Genomic DNA, 13,626 nt, shown 5'->3' on the forward strand with positions numbered 1-13,626 from the left:
CCCCCCCCGCCCACCCAAAGCACCTGTCACAATTCTCATTTTCTATCAGAATTCGGCGTGTGTGTGTATTTGACCATGTTTAACTGGTACTTATTTATATGCTGAATCATCCATTTTAGTCACGTGCTAAGTCATCCATTTACCTATTTTGATACTGGCGGGGGAGGGGGAAGAATTGCCATTGACGCTGGTGGGAGGAGCTACGGAGCCTGCTCTTCCGGGCGACTTTGGGCCAGCCTCCCCCCTCTCTGGGCGTCAGTTTCCCCATCTATAAAATGAGGGTTTGAAATGAAGTTTCCAGATTTGGCTGTGGCATACGAATTCTCAGAGATTTCTCTTAGAAATTCAGGTGCTTGGGCGAGCAGGTCAAGAATCTGGATTTTTGCAGGCTAACTGCAGATTCTGATGCAAAGCCAGATACGGGAGACCCTGGACCAGATCGCCCGTAAGGGCTCTTCCAGCCTTCACGTCCTCTACTTCCTTTCTAGGACATGGTTTTTTTAACTTGAAAATAGAAACTTTAGGGATGTTGCTGTGGGACTCCTCAGAGGAACAGGATTTTGCGTCAGGAACAGCGCCTGGACAGTCTCTCCCTTTCTATTTGCCTTGCCATCGACATCCACATTTATCCTGTGGGAAGATAGGATGGACAGATTCGTGGTTAAGCGGGCTCCAGGGGGTCACTTGCGAAAAGGGGAGGAGCCAGAACAGAAGGGAGAAGAGCTGGCTCCTTTGGGAGGAGAGGACAGGATGGCAAGGAAGAGGCCCAGGAAAGAGGGATCGGGGGATGGAGACCACCTGGCTGGCCCCAGCTGGAGGCACATTCAGGCCGACGGCCTGAACTGCGATTACACAGTACTTTTTGGCAAAGCGGAAGCAGATGAGATTTTCCAAGAGTTGGAGAAAGAAGTGGAATATTTTACAGGTAAGCCTAGGGCTGTGTGTGTGTGCGTGCGTGTGTGTGTTGAGGCTTGTTTGATGAAACTAGTGATGGGAAGTTTGGGGAAATCTAAACTCAGGAGCCTTTAATTACAAATGGGTTTACAGACTCAACAAGTATTCCCTGGGCACCTCTGGGCCAAGAGTCTTGTTCTGTTCCTAGGATACAGACACAAACAAGACTGCCTGTCCACTGGGAGCTGACAGATGACTAGATAGCTCTACCGCTGGCTACTGATTAGAATCACCTGGAAAGTTAGACAGCCAACCAAAAGATTAGGTTCTACTCAGACCAGTCAAATCCGAGTAGCCAGATGGGACCAGCAGTTAGTGTAATGGCTATGTCGCTGGACTCCCACGTAGTCGACCGCGGTTCCAGTCCCGGACCCGGTGGCTTAAACTCACGCCGGGCGCGTGTGCGTGCGTGCCCAAGATCCCGAGAGGAGAATGGAGGAGAAGGGATTGCGGCGTGGCCATCCCCTCTGGGGGGTGATTTCCTGCTTTCTGTCTCTCTCTCTCTGTCTGGCGAGTGCACGCACCCTATAGCAAAAACCTACCCCCCCCAAAAAAAAAAATCAGAGTAGCCAGGAGAGGAGCCTGGGCCTCCGTATATTTAATGAGCTTCCAGGTGATTCTACCGTGCAGCCAGGGCTGAGAATCACTGGTCGAGGAGGCCAGATGGCAGAGACCCAGGTACTTCTATACCGGTGGCAGGACTTGCTGCTTGTAGGAAGTTTAATTTCTGAGGAGCTTCCTTGCCTGGGGACCACACTGAGAACTGCTGCTCTACCCTGGCAGAGCATTTGGAGGCAGATGCAGGAAACCCAAACCCACAGGAGACTCCACATCCCCTCTCCTCCAGCTGGAGCTGTAAGAGTCCCATCTTTCATGGAGCCACAGGCCAGTGGACAAAAACCATCCTAGATGGGGCCAGCAGGTGGTGTGGTGGTTGAGGTGCTGGACTTGCACATGGCTGACCACAGTTCAAGTCCTGGACCTGATGGCTTGCTTTCTCACTTCCTCTTATCTCGTTCTCTGCTGAGCTCATGTACCCCATAGCAAATTAAAATAATGATCATAAATAAAAATAATTATTTAAATAAAAACCAAAGCATCCTAGCATGTAAGCTTAACTTTATCATGCTAACATTTCAGCCTCTTTAAGGCCAACCATGGTTCAAATCCCAGCCCCAGTAGTCTCAGAAATATCCCAGGTGTATGAGTGTGTGTGCCCAAACTCCTAAAAGAAGAGAAAAATATTAGGAATTGTGGTGTGACCACATCCCATTGGGGGTGTGCTTTCTTCCTATCTCTGTCTCTTTGGGAATGCACATGCCTTTAGGCTTTTATGTTTTTAAGAATTCTTTCATCTTATTTTAAAATTTGCTATATGGCATGTGTACTCACCAGAGAGAGAGGGAAAATGAGAAAGTAAGCTGCAAAGTCCGAGACTCAAACCATGGTCCGCCATGTGGAAGTCCAGCACCTTAACCACCATGCCACCTACTGGCCCTGCCTCAGGCATTTTTTTTTTTCTTAGAGGTTTTTGCTATAGGGTGCATGCACTCGCCAGAAAGAGAGAGACAGAAAGCAAGAAATCACCCCCCCCAGGGGGGATGGCCACGCCGCATTCTCTTCTCCTCCATGCTTCTCTGGGATCTTAGGCACACGTGCCCGGCGTGAGTTTAAGCCACCAGGTCCAGGACTCGAACTGTGGTCGACTACATGGGAGTCCAGTGACAGCTATTATGCCAACTGCTGATCCCGCCTCAGGCAATTTTTAAAATAAAAAGCAAAATCGGCTGAGGACCATGTTTCAATGACAAGTCATTGTTTTTACACCAATTTTGGGCGACCACAATGATCTTTGAATAGGAGGGATTCTCAGCATGGCATCAAATTACATTGAGAGACGGAGGGAAATGTCATTCCCATTTTCCTTTCCTTTCCACCCTGAATACCCTGTGAGTGCATGAGTTGGGCATACCTGACTGGATTTCTGGGGACCCAAAGGAACAGAAAGGCTGTTTATCTGCACAGGTGCGCTGGCCAGGGTTCAGGTGTTCGGGAAGTGGCACAGTGTGCCAAGGAAGCAGGCGACCTATGGCGATGCTGGGCTGACCTACACGTTTTCGGGCCTTACGCTGTCCCCGAAGCCCTGGATCCCAGTTCTAGAGCGTGTCCGGGATCGAGTCTCTCGGGTGACTGGACAGACCTTCAACTTCGTGCTTGTCAACAGGTAACCCCGACCTGTTTAGCGGACTATACTTACACATCTTCCATCTCCTCCCAAATGAAGAGTTTGGGATGCCCCCACATTCTGCTCATTTGCACAATAAATCATTGTTTAGGGACCAACAGATGGCATAATGGCTACATCACTGGACTCCCATGTAGTCAGCCGCGGTTCAAGTCCTGGACCCAGTGGCTTAAACTCACGCTGGGCGTGTGTGTGTGTGTGTGTGTGTGCCCAAGATTCCAAGAGGAGAATGGAAGAGAAGGGATTGCAGTGTGGCCATCCCCCCTGGGCGGGACGTGATTTCTTGCTTTCTGTCTTTCTGTCTTTCTGGCAAGCACAAGTGCCCTATAGCAAAAAGCCTCTCAAAAAAATAAATGAATAAATAATCGCCCCAAGTGCTGAGTCATTAAAAAATAAATAAATTCTTTAGCGCACAAGGGCTACAGCAGTGGACTCTGCTGGGACCACCAGGGCCATGCGCATGCAGCCCTCATGAGGGAAGCAGGTGGTGACAGACTCTCCATCATTTCCGACAGTGTTACAGGTCTTGAAAACTCCCCAGGTGGACTTGGCGAAGCACTGGCTGAGGCAGGGGCTTTGGGTCTTCTCCATGGCGGCACTCTTGACTTCAGGGCCCTGTAGTTCTCTATGGTGGGGGGCTGGCCGGACTGGCACTGAGCATGTTGAGAACATCCATGGCCTCCACCAGGTGTGCCCTGTCCTCTCCTCCACGTCATGGCAACCCAAACGTGTTCAGATATCTCCCAGTGTCCCGAGGGCAGGATTGCCCTGGTTGAGAACCCAGCTTTAGAAGGTCACTTTAGGTGAGGTGATTAGAGGAGGGCTGATGCTGGAGCTGATAACTAAGTGGAGAGGGAGCTACGGCCATCTGGAAGAGGAACAGCAGGAGCTGGGATGTCTGTGGAGCAGAAATCCCATTAATACGGGTGGAAAGCAAGGAGTGAGGGCACGAGGGACATGGGATGTGCTCAGAGGTGGGTAGCACCAGTCTGCAAAGAACATGGGTCTCAGGGCCAGCAGATGGTGTAATGGTTATGTTGCTGGACTCCCACATGGCCAATCACAATTCGACTCCCTGACCCGGTGGCTTGAAAATCGCACTGGGCATGTGTGCATCTTAAGATCCCAGGAGGATAATGGAGGAAAAGGGATTGCAGTAAGGTTATCTCTCTGGGGGGGGGGGGGGATTTCCCTTTCCCTCTCCCTTTCTCTGTCTCTTTCTCTGGCAAGTACATGTGCCCTATGACAAAACCTCTTTAAAAAAAAAAGAATATGGATCTCCTTCTAAAGTGTCAGGAGAAATCACTTCATTTGATAAAGGTTTACCTGCCTGGACCAGGAGAACTAGAAGACATGATGCTGACTACTCTTGGTGCCATAATTTTATAACGATATGCATGCACATGCATAAATATATTTAATTTGCTAGAGGATGTGTGAGCTTATTGGAGAGAGACAGGGTAGGGGTGAAAAAGCAGCCCCCGTGGAGATGGTCACACCACAGTCCCTTCTCTAATTTCCTTTTGGGACTTTGGGCACACATGCAGATATACCTGGCATGTTTTTAAACCGTCACCAGGCCTGGAAGTTGAACCACATGGTCGGCCACATGGGATCCAGGTGCCTTAACTGCCATGCCCCCGGCTGGCCCTGTGCCTTAAGTTCCAAAGCACCTGATCAAACGATACTAGACGACAAAGTGAGGATGCTTCAGGGCTGGCTCATCTATGGACCCGATGAGGACCTCATGCCCTTGCAGAAACATGGCGGTGATGGCCATGCACATAGTGCTGTTTCACACAGTGAGAAAACATGAAGTCTGCAGTGGTAGCCAGTTTCAGGAGAGGGCTCTTCTGTTTGTTTTTTGAGTTTTTTGTGTGTGTGCTCACTGGAGACAGGTGGAGGGAAAGTGAGAAATCACTCTCCAGGGGTGATGGCCATGTGGCAGTCCCCTCTCTCATTCTCCTCCTGGGATTTTGGGCACGTACACATGTGCCCAGCGTGATTTTCAATCTGCTGGACCCAGGACTTGAACTGCAGTCTCCCGTGTGGGAGTCCAGCGCCTTAACCACTATGGCACCTGCTGACTGTGAGAGGGCTATTTTTATGAGCTGTGCTTGTTTTCTCATTGTAGATATAAAGATGGTTGTGACCATATTGGGGAGCACCGAGATGATGAAAGAGAACTGGCCCCGGGGAGCCCCATCGCCTCTGTCTCCTTCGGTGCCTGCAGAGACTTCTTTTTCCGGCATAAGGACTCTCGGGGGAAGAGCCCCTCCCGGAGGGTGGAGGTAGTCAGGCTCCAGCTGGCCCACGGAAGTTTACTCATGATGAACCACCCAACCAACACTCACTGGTACCACAGTCTTCCCATCCGGAAGAAGGTTCTGGCTCCACGAGTTAATTTGACATTTCGTACAGTTTTGCCTACTAAAAAATAAAAACATTAGGGAACCAGCAGTTAGCGTAATGGCTATGTCGCTGGACTCCCACGTAGTCGACTACGGTTTGTGTCCCGGACCCGGTGGCTTAAAACTCACGCCGGGCGCGTGTGCGTGCGTGCCCAAGATCCCGGGAGGAGAATGGAGGAGAAGGGATTGCGGCGTGACCATCCCCCCTGGGGGGTGATTTCTCGCTTTCTGTCTCTATGTCTCTGTCTGTCTGGCGAGCGCACGCGCCCTATAGTGAAAAAAAAAAAAAACCTCTAAAAAATTTAAAAATAAATAAAAACATTTGTAACAATTAGTCCTATTTTTCTCTTCCCCCTTTACTCTTAAGAGGGAGCTGGCATATCCTTTACCAACAGGGGACACAGAAAAAGTTTAACCAAGGGACCAGCAGTTGGACTCCCATGTAGTTGACTATGGTTCAAGTCCCGGACCTGGTGGCTTAAACTCACTCCAGGCACGTGTGCGTGCGTGCCCAAGATTCCGAGAGGAGAATGGAGGAGAAGGGATTGCGGCGTGACCATCCCCCCTGGGGGGTGATTTCTCGCTTTCTGTCTCTATGTCTCTGTCTGTCTGGCGAGCGCACGTGCCCTATAGCGAAAAACCTCTCAAAAAAAGAAAAGAAAGAAAAAGTTTAACCAAGGCATTGGGCTTGTTATGTAACAGTGCAGATTTTCAGAAAGAGGGTGTTTGCATCGAATGGGTAAATTATGAGAGAATACCATTTTCCTAACAAAATGATTCTTTTATTGCTATAATACACAGCAGATACAAAAGTACCTTTAGCAAATACATAAATCAGCAGTTATCAAGGCATAAACTACTAGTTGAACTTAGGTTTTTTGAAAAGAAGGAGCTACTTTATAAGTAACTTAAAGCTAGAAATCAGATTATTGGCTGCTACTTAGTGCCTAAGAATTTACAAAATGAGGAAGTCAGCTTTAAGTCAGGTTAAGAGACTGCACAAAAATGTTGTTCACATGACAACCTCGGCTCAAACCCTGACCTCTGACCAAAATGTGCTCACAGCTCTTCCCTTTCGTACATCTAATGGCAAGTTTCAAAGAGTAAGCAGGGGCAGAGCTGCGATTACTCAAAGCCACAACTTGGCAATGCAGTTGAAGGTCACACGCTTGGATATTTCTACCGGACGTAGGTAGAACATCCAATCCGGGGTCCGTGGTGGATCAGCAGTGACTGGATCGGAGAGTTGAAGCGGCCCCTTTCACGCTGCTGCCCGCGGTCTGGAGAACCGTCATGGACTGCCCTACGGGAACCTTCCCAGTACGTCTACACGTAGCAGAGGTGCTGAGTCCTCAGGATGCACGCTGGGCCTCCAAGGAAGGGGGACCACCTGGGCTCCTTGCACTTGCAGCTGGCACCTTAGCATTGTTGGAAGTGTCCGCCGGCTCCTCCCAGCTGAGGAAGCCAGTGCTTAGCCTTACCTCAGGTGACCTTTTGCACAGGTCTGATTTCAATCTTAGCTCTGCAGAGTCAGTTTGAATTTGGTATCTTTTTGACAAAAAATCTAGCTAAAACATCAGTACGAGTGTGTCATCAACATTCCTCTGGCCCTGGGCAGCCTTCATGGGACTTCACTGCAAAGGGAAGAAAATGCTCAGGACATTTTTTTTTTATCAGGCTCCCAGCAAGGATGAAGACATTTAGGACATGGACCTACAACAACAATACCAAGTGTCAGCTGTCTTCCACGATTTTCTGAAAAATCAAAAGCTGCTTGCTTCTTTTTTTGTGTGGAAAGGGCTGGACTTCGGTAGTCATGGAATATAATCCCTGTCTTTACAAATGAGGAGACTGAGGTCCAGAGAGCCTGTGGTCGGCGCCCTGTCTTCCTATTCCAGCTCTCAAATCATGGCAGGGATTGTCTCTTCACACAGTCCCAAGCTCCTGCCTGTAAACCCTCAGAGCTCTGCACGGGCAGGAAGTAAACAGAGAAAGAATCATCCGCAGTGCATCCTGGGTAATAAATATTTTCTACTGAGCAGAGGAATCCCAGGTGCTGCACAGACACTGCTCAGTTCTGGCTATTAACACAGTTTTATAATAAATAATTACATCTCTTAGTCCAGTTTACAAAAGATAAAAGCGACAAGTAAGCGTTTCACTTATAACTGACAAAATAGGGCAATGACTCTCCCCAGGGGGCAGGCTTGGCAGGGGAGCCTTTACTACATAGAAAGACTTGAAAGATTAGAAAAAGGCTTAGAAAAAGGGAAGGGAGGTGTTCTCTCGGCCTCTTGACTGTTCTCTTGCTGTCCTTTGAGTAACTTGGAAGAAATTGGAGCTTTTCAAAAATTGTTCCTATGTCTGCTTTTTGGAATGGATGTGCTACAAAAACAATCGAAAGTGGAAGGCACTTTTTCTTCAAAATTGTTGCCTTTAATCATTTCACTGATTCTTGTCAACGATTTTTGTGGGCTTGCTTATTAAAAATAAAACATTTATGCTGAAACATCAGAGGATTAAACAAAGTTAACTCCCCTCTGACAACATCTAACATATTAGAGTATAAAAAAAGTGGCTTCCGGAATCTGGTTTCTTTTAATTACCTGTGTCAGATGAGTACAAAGACTCTCTAGACGAATGAATGCTTTCCTAACACGATGGCACCTTCCCGTGCACACTAGCAGAGCTCCGTGGGGTGCTGGATTCCTTATGAACCAGGTCCTGGCCCCGTGTGGAGCTTGCTCTTCATGTGCACTGGGAGGCTGAAGAGCCAAGTGGGACTGCTTGTACACACACACACGGGATGCTTCTGCTTTCCTCCTGGACAGTTTCGGCTCTACCTCGGGACTGGGGCAGGGTCATTCTTCAGATTTATACTCCTGACTCTGATGCTGTGCCCTGGAAAGGACACGCTCATAAAACAGCAGGTAAGCACTGGAGGACAGGACCTCCTGCAGGCTGGCCTTGCGCACGGTGTCATCGGAAACCCATAGCCACTGGCTGCTGGTGGACAGAGGGTTCTTGGCTGAAGGTGGCGACCGTCGGTAGGTGACAAAGTGTCCAGAGTGCATGTCTCCATGGTGGACGACAACTGCCATCAACCGGAAGAGGTATGTGGAGGAGCTGAACATAGAAACAGATGCCGGTTGGGGCTGGCAGGTGGCGTGGTAGTTAAGGACGCTGGACTCCCACATGGCCAATCACGGTTTGAGTCCCTGACCTAGTGGCTTGCTTTCTCACTCTCTTGGTCTGTCCCTCTCTGGCCAAACTAAAAATAAACAAAGTTAAATAATTCTTAAAAAAAGGAAAGAAACATATACTGGTGGCATATGAATATTACAAAAATGGCTTTATGGGCAAAAACAATAAATAAACTAATCCTAGAGGTTAAATAATGGGAGATTGATACAATGCTACAGCCATACAACAGAATAGTATAAAACTACTAAAATACAGACCTATGTTTACTGACGTGGCAAGAAAGCCATTGTATGGGTATATATTGATAGATACTATATTAGCCATCAAAGAAATATCTCTGTACATGTATATTTTGTGCTTTCATAAAGTGCATAAAAAATTATGTGTAGATTTCAAAATATTTTTGGCAGTAATATAAACTCATACTTCAATTCCATTTTCCATGAGTTTTTGAAGTCCATATGTATGTGTGCAGACACACACACACACACACACACACACACACAACTGTACAGAGTGGATGACTCCAAAGATTGAACTGGTTATCTCCAGATAGTAGCCCAAGAAATTTTAAACTTCTTTACATTTTCTTTGTTCATATATGCATACATGCACACAGCACACATATGTGTGTATGTCAATAGTATGTACTTTTATAACTCTTATTTTAAAGTGATTTCTACTTTGGACAAAAATAAATGGGAGTGTATAATAGTAAAATTCCACCCTAAGGGACCAGCAGTTAGCGTAATGGCTATGTTGCTGGATTCCCACTTAGTCAACGGACCATATCCCAGAGGACCCAGTGGCTTAAAACTCACACCGGGCGCGTGTGCGTGCGTGCCCAAGATTCCGAGAGGAGAATGGAGGAGAAGGCATTGCGGCGTGGCCATCCCCCCTGGGGGGTGATTTCTCGCTTTCTGTCTCTATGTGTCTCTCTGTCTGTCTGGCGAGCGCATGCACCCTATAGCAAAAACCTCTCAAAAAAAAAAAAAAAAAATTCCACCTTAAAATGAAAAAAAGGAGCCAGCAGGTGGTGTGGTAGTTAAGGGCGCTAGACTCCCACATGGTTGACTGTGATTTGAGTCCTGGACCTGGCAGCTTGCTTTCTCATTTTCTCACTCTTTCTGTCCCTGTCTAGTCAAATGAAAATAAAGTTAAATAAAAAATAATTCTTAAAAATAATGAAAAACTAAATCCCTAACTTTTCATTAATTCATTTCCAATTTTAAAAATTAAGAGAAGTAGCAGCCCACAAAAGTAAAGACTGCGAAGAGCAGCTTACCTGTAGTCAGGAACAACTGGGAGATGGAAGGGCACTGGGGTTGGCAGGGTAGGCAATAAAGACGGGGAGCAGGCGCCATTCATAAAAATTTGTGTTTTGGGGGTCCCTGGCTGATTCAGAACTGCAAGAGAAAAACGCCTGAGTCAATGAAAATTAGCAGTGGCTTTGGATAAACCAAACAAGGTTCCAATTACTTTGAAAATTAACCCCCCATAAAGTTATAAAAAAGTAATTTTATTACATTATTCATAAAATAATTTCATAGAATTAATGTAAGTATTTTAATATATTCATAAAAAATTATATATAGAGAGAGAGTTGTCGGAAAAGCCATAACATATTTTCCTATGCAAAACACATCATGACTTTTCCAATAACACAATATATATTATTATTATTTTTCAATTTTTTTTAGAAGTTTTTATCTTAGGGCACGGGTGCTCATGAGAGAAAGACAGAGACAGTGAGAGGGAAAGTGAGAAATCACCCCCCGGGGGGATGGCCACACCACAATCCCTTCTCCATTCTCTTCCTAGGATCTTGGGCATGCATGCACATGCACCTGGCATGATTTTCAAGCCATTGGGTATGGGACTCCAATCACTGTCAGCTATGTAGGAGTCCAGCAATGGAACTGCTATTCCATCTGCTAGCCCCAATATATATTATTTTTAATGGCCAGAGGGCATGGGCTTTTGCCAAAGAGCGACAGAGAAGAAGAAAGTACCACCCAATGGGTAATAGTAACTCCACAATCCCTTTTCCACAGTCCCTTTTCCTCCACAATCCCTTTTCCACCACCCAATGGGTAATAGTAACTCCACAATCCCTTTTCCTCCCTTTTCCACACACACACCCACATGGTTTGCAAGCCTCTGGCACTGGGATTTGAACTGTGATCGACCATGTGGGATCTGGCTCCCTTAATCACCAGGCTACCAGGCTGCTCTCTCCCCCGTTTTTTTGGACAGTCTCACTGTCATGATCTTCCTGCCTCAACCTCCCAAGACACTTGGATTATAAGGGCAGTCATGGTGTCCCACCTTGAGGTTGGACTGGGAATCAAACCTCGACCTCCCATGTGGTCCCAGCCTATGGAGCTCCGCGATAGGGCAGCATGTGCCCCTGCAGTGGGGACTAGCCTTTTTAACCATAGCCACCATGCTCTCGATATTAGTGGACCTGCACCCCAGCCTGGGAGAGGAGGAAGCCAAGGGTGAACAGTCTTTGGTTTAAAACAGAGCCAAGGACTGAGCTCTCCCCGCACCTTGGCTGTCCTCCGTGTTAATCTAGTGAAACAGAGTCCCCCTGAAGTGATGTCTTGCCAGGCCAAGTAACAATAGTTACACACACACAAAGAAAACAGACTGAGGGACACCAAGTCAGGGAAGTTTGGGGGTGCAGGAGACTATCCCCACTTAACTAGTAACAGCATAGAGTGATGAGTTCGAATATTGAGCCCTTAAAGTTGGTGGGATCTTCTCATCAATCACGCCATATAACTCAACAAGTCACATAAGATACCTTTATAAAAACTGCCCTGGGGACAGCAGGTGGCATGGTGGTTAAGACACTGGATCCCACATGACCAACTCTGCAGTCCTGAGTCCCAGACCCAGCAGTTTGAAAAACATGCTGGACAGGTGTATGCCAAAAATCTCGAGAGGAGAATGAAGAAAAAGGGATTACAGTGTGGCCATCTCCCTGGGGGGTTATTTCTCACTTTCCCTCTCCATCTCCATCTCTCTCTAGCAAGCATAAGTGCCCTATGGCAAAATCTAAACAAGGCAAAACAAAAACAAAAGCTGCCCTAATGCTAATTCTAGGGCCAGTTTTCCCATCCACTGTTTGCCCTTGGGCCAATCATTTAACCTTGTAGAGCCTCAGTTTTCTCATTAGTAAGATGGAGGGCAATAATAGCTATCTTGCTTAACTGGGACCCAATTCAACAATTAACCCGAGGACAGTGATGGAATTAGATAATTCAATACAGAAGAAGTCACGTAGGGACCAGAAGATGGGTAATGGTAACGTCACATAGCCAACTACGATTTGAGTTCCAGACCTGGAGGATTGAAACTCACCCCGGTGCGTGTGCATGTGTGTGTTTGCCCAAGATCCTGAGAAGAAAATGAAGGAGAAGGGATCATGGCGTGACCATCCCCTCTGGAGGGTAGTTTATCGCTTTCCATTTCTGTCTCTCTCTGTCTCTGGCAAGCACAGTCGCCCTATAGTAAAAATCTCTCTTTAAAAGAAAAAAGTCATGTCAACCCAAATGAGATATTTTGGTGATCTTTAGCTAAGACATTCCCTTAGTAGACAGGGAGGGAGACAGTGAGAGAAAGAGAAAGAAGGAAAGAAAGAAAAGAGAGAAAGAGAAACTAACTAATTAATTAATTAATTACAGGAATGATATGTCAATTATTATTTAGTCAAAAGATCAGAAAGCAATTCAGCAATCTTAAGCTTTTGCCCTATACTTTTTCATCTATAATATATTTTAAAAACTATACCTCTGAGGTCAGCAGGTGGTGCAGTGGTTAAGATTCCGGATTTCCACATAGCTGATCATGGTTCTAGTCCCAAGACCTGCTGGCTTGCTTTCTCACTTTCCTTCTCTCTCTCTCTCTGTCTCTATCTGGTGAGCTCACATGCTCCATAGCACACTTAAATAAATAATAATAAATAAAATAATTTTTAAAAACAATGTATCTCTCATTATTAAATTATGTTAATCTTTCCTTAAAGTTTATTTCTTCCATCAGAGACAGAGACAGCACACCCAACAGGGTCCTTATGCCATGGTTCCCCCCAGCCAGCCCCAGATCACGGGCATGCATGTGCCTGCATACTCAGGGAGGTCTCTGGATACAAACCTGGAACATTCCCACATGGGTCAGCCTTGCAGAACATCATATTTCACTGCTGCACCACTGTCTAAGCCCTAATTTTAACTTATTTTCAGAAATCTTACAGGTCCTGTGGTTGCAACCCAGGGTCCTCTTATGCATACTAAGTACATATGTATGTGCCCGTGATCCAGGCTGGCTAAGTCTGGGAGTGGATCGCAGCATGAAGACCCTGTCAGGGTGCCTGCTTCTCTATTTCAAGAAATAAACAAACTTAGTAGTAGTAATAATAATAATAATAATAACAATAATAATAATAAAAAGCAAAAGGGCCAGCCTGTATGTAAGCCTATTGGTTAAGGGAGCCAGATCCCACATGGCTGACTGTGGTTCGGATCCCACCCCTAGTGGTTTCAAAAACACATGATGCATATACATGTGTGTCCCAAATCCCAACAAGATGGAGACACAAAAGAGAAGGGATTACAGCATGACCATGCCCTACTGCGGAGGTCCTCTCTCTGGTGAGCGGACATGCCTTCCTTCTGGCCTTTTTTTTTTGTTTTTCAGAGAGATTTTTTTCTATAGGGCATGTGCACTTGTCAGACAGAGATAGTCAGAGAGCAAGAAATCACCCCCTCCAGGGGGGATGGCCAAACTACAATCCCTATCTTCCAT

General features: G+C 46.6%; 2 protein-coding genes across 3 annotated transcripts in view; one reads left to right on the plus strand and one right to left on the minus strand.

Annotated features, from left to right (window-relative positions):
• The first annotated feature begins 205 nt into the window (after positions 1-205).
• On the plus strand, positions 206-5,697 carry ALKBH2 (alkB homolog 2, alpha-ketoglutarate dependent dioxygenase). Of its 2 annotated transcripts, XM_006151491.3 has the most exons (3): positions 206-925; positions 2,980-3,178; positions 5,334-5,697. In XM_006151491.3, the coding sequence occupies exons 1-3, from the start codon at positions 646-648 to the stop codon at positions 5,638-5,640; spliced, it is 786 nt and encodes a 261-aa protein (XP_006151553.1). In that variant the 5' UTR covers positions 206-645; the 3' UTR covers positions 5,641-5,697. The 2 variants fall into 2 exon arrangements, with proteins under 2 accessions (XP_006151553.1, XP_014444446.1); XM_014588960.2 differs by lacking the exon at positions 2,980-3,178 and having other exon boundaries at positions 5,334-5,624.
• Positions 5,698-6,371: 674 nt separating this feature from the next.
• The window catches only part of USP30 (ubiquitin specific peptidase 30), a gene marked incomplete in the record, with an annotated part of 33,469 nt that continues 26,214 nt past the window's right edge, over positions 6,372-13,626 (minus strand). Inside the window, 2 exon segments of the mRNA XM_027773076.1 lie at positions 6,372-8,736; positions 10,100-10,220. Coding sequence (XP_027628877.1) covers positions 8,472-8,736; positions 10,100-10,220 — 386 coding nt within the window.

Source organism: Tupaia chinensis, unplaced genomic scaffold (genome assembly GCF_000334495.1).
Source record: "Tupaia chinensis unplaced genomic scaffold, TupChi_1.0 Scaffold000320_1, whole genome shotgun sequence".
NCBI lineage: Eukaryota > Metazoa > Chordata > Mammalia > Scandentia > Tupaiidae > Tupaia > Tupaia belangeri.

Bases quoted from the DNA above. Each gene is read 5' to 3' on its own strand.
- ALKBH2 (XM_006151491.3), top strand. From the start codon at position 646: ATGGACAGATTCGTGGTTAAGCGGGCTCCAGGGGGTCACTTGCGAAAA. The intron at 926-2,979 runs GTAAGCCTAGGG...TTATCTGCACAG, and splicing joins AGAAGTGGAATATTTTACAG to GTGCGCTGGCCAGGGTTCAG. The intron at 3,179-5,333 runs GTAACCCCGACC...TTCTCATTGTAG, and splicing joins AACTTCGTGCTTGTCAACAG to ATATAAAGATGGTTGTGACC.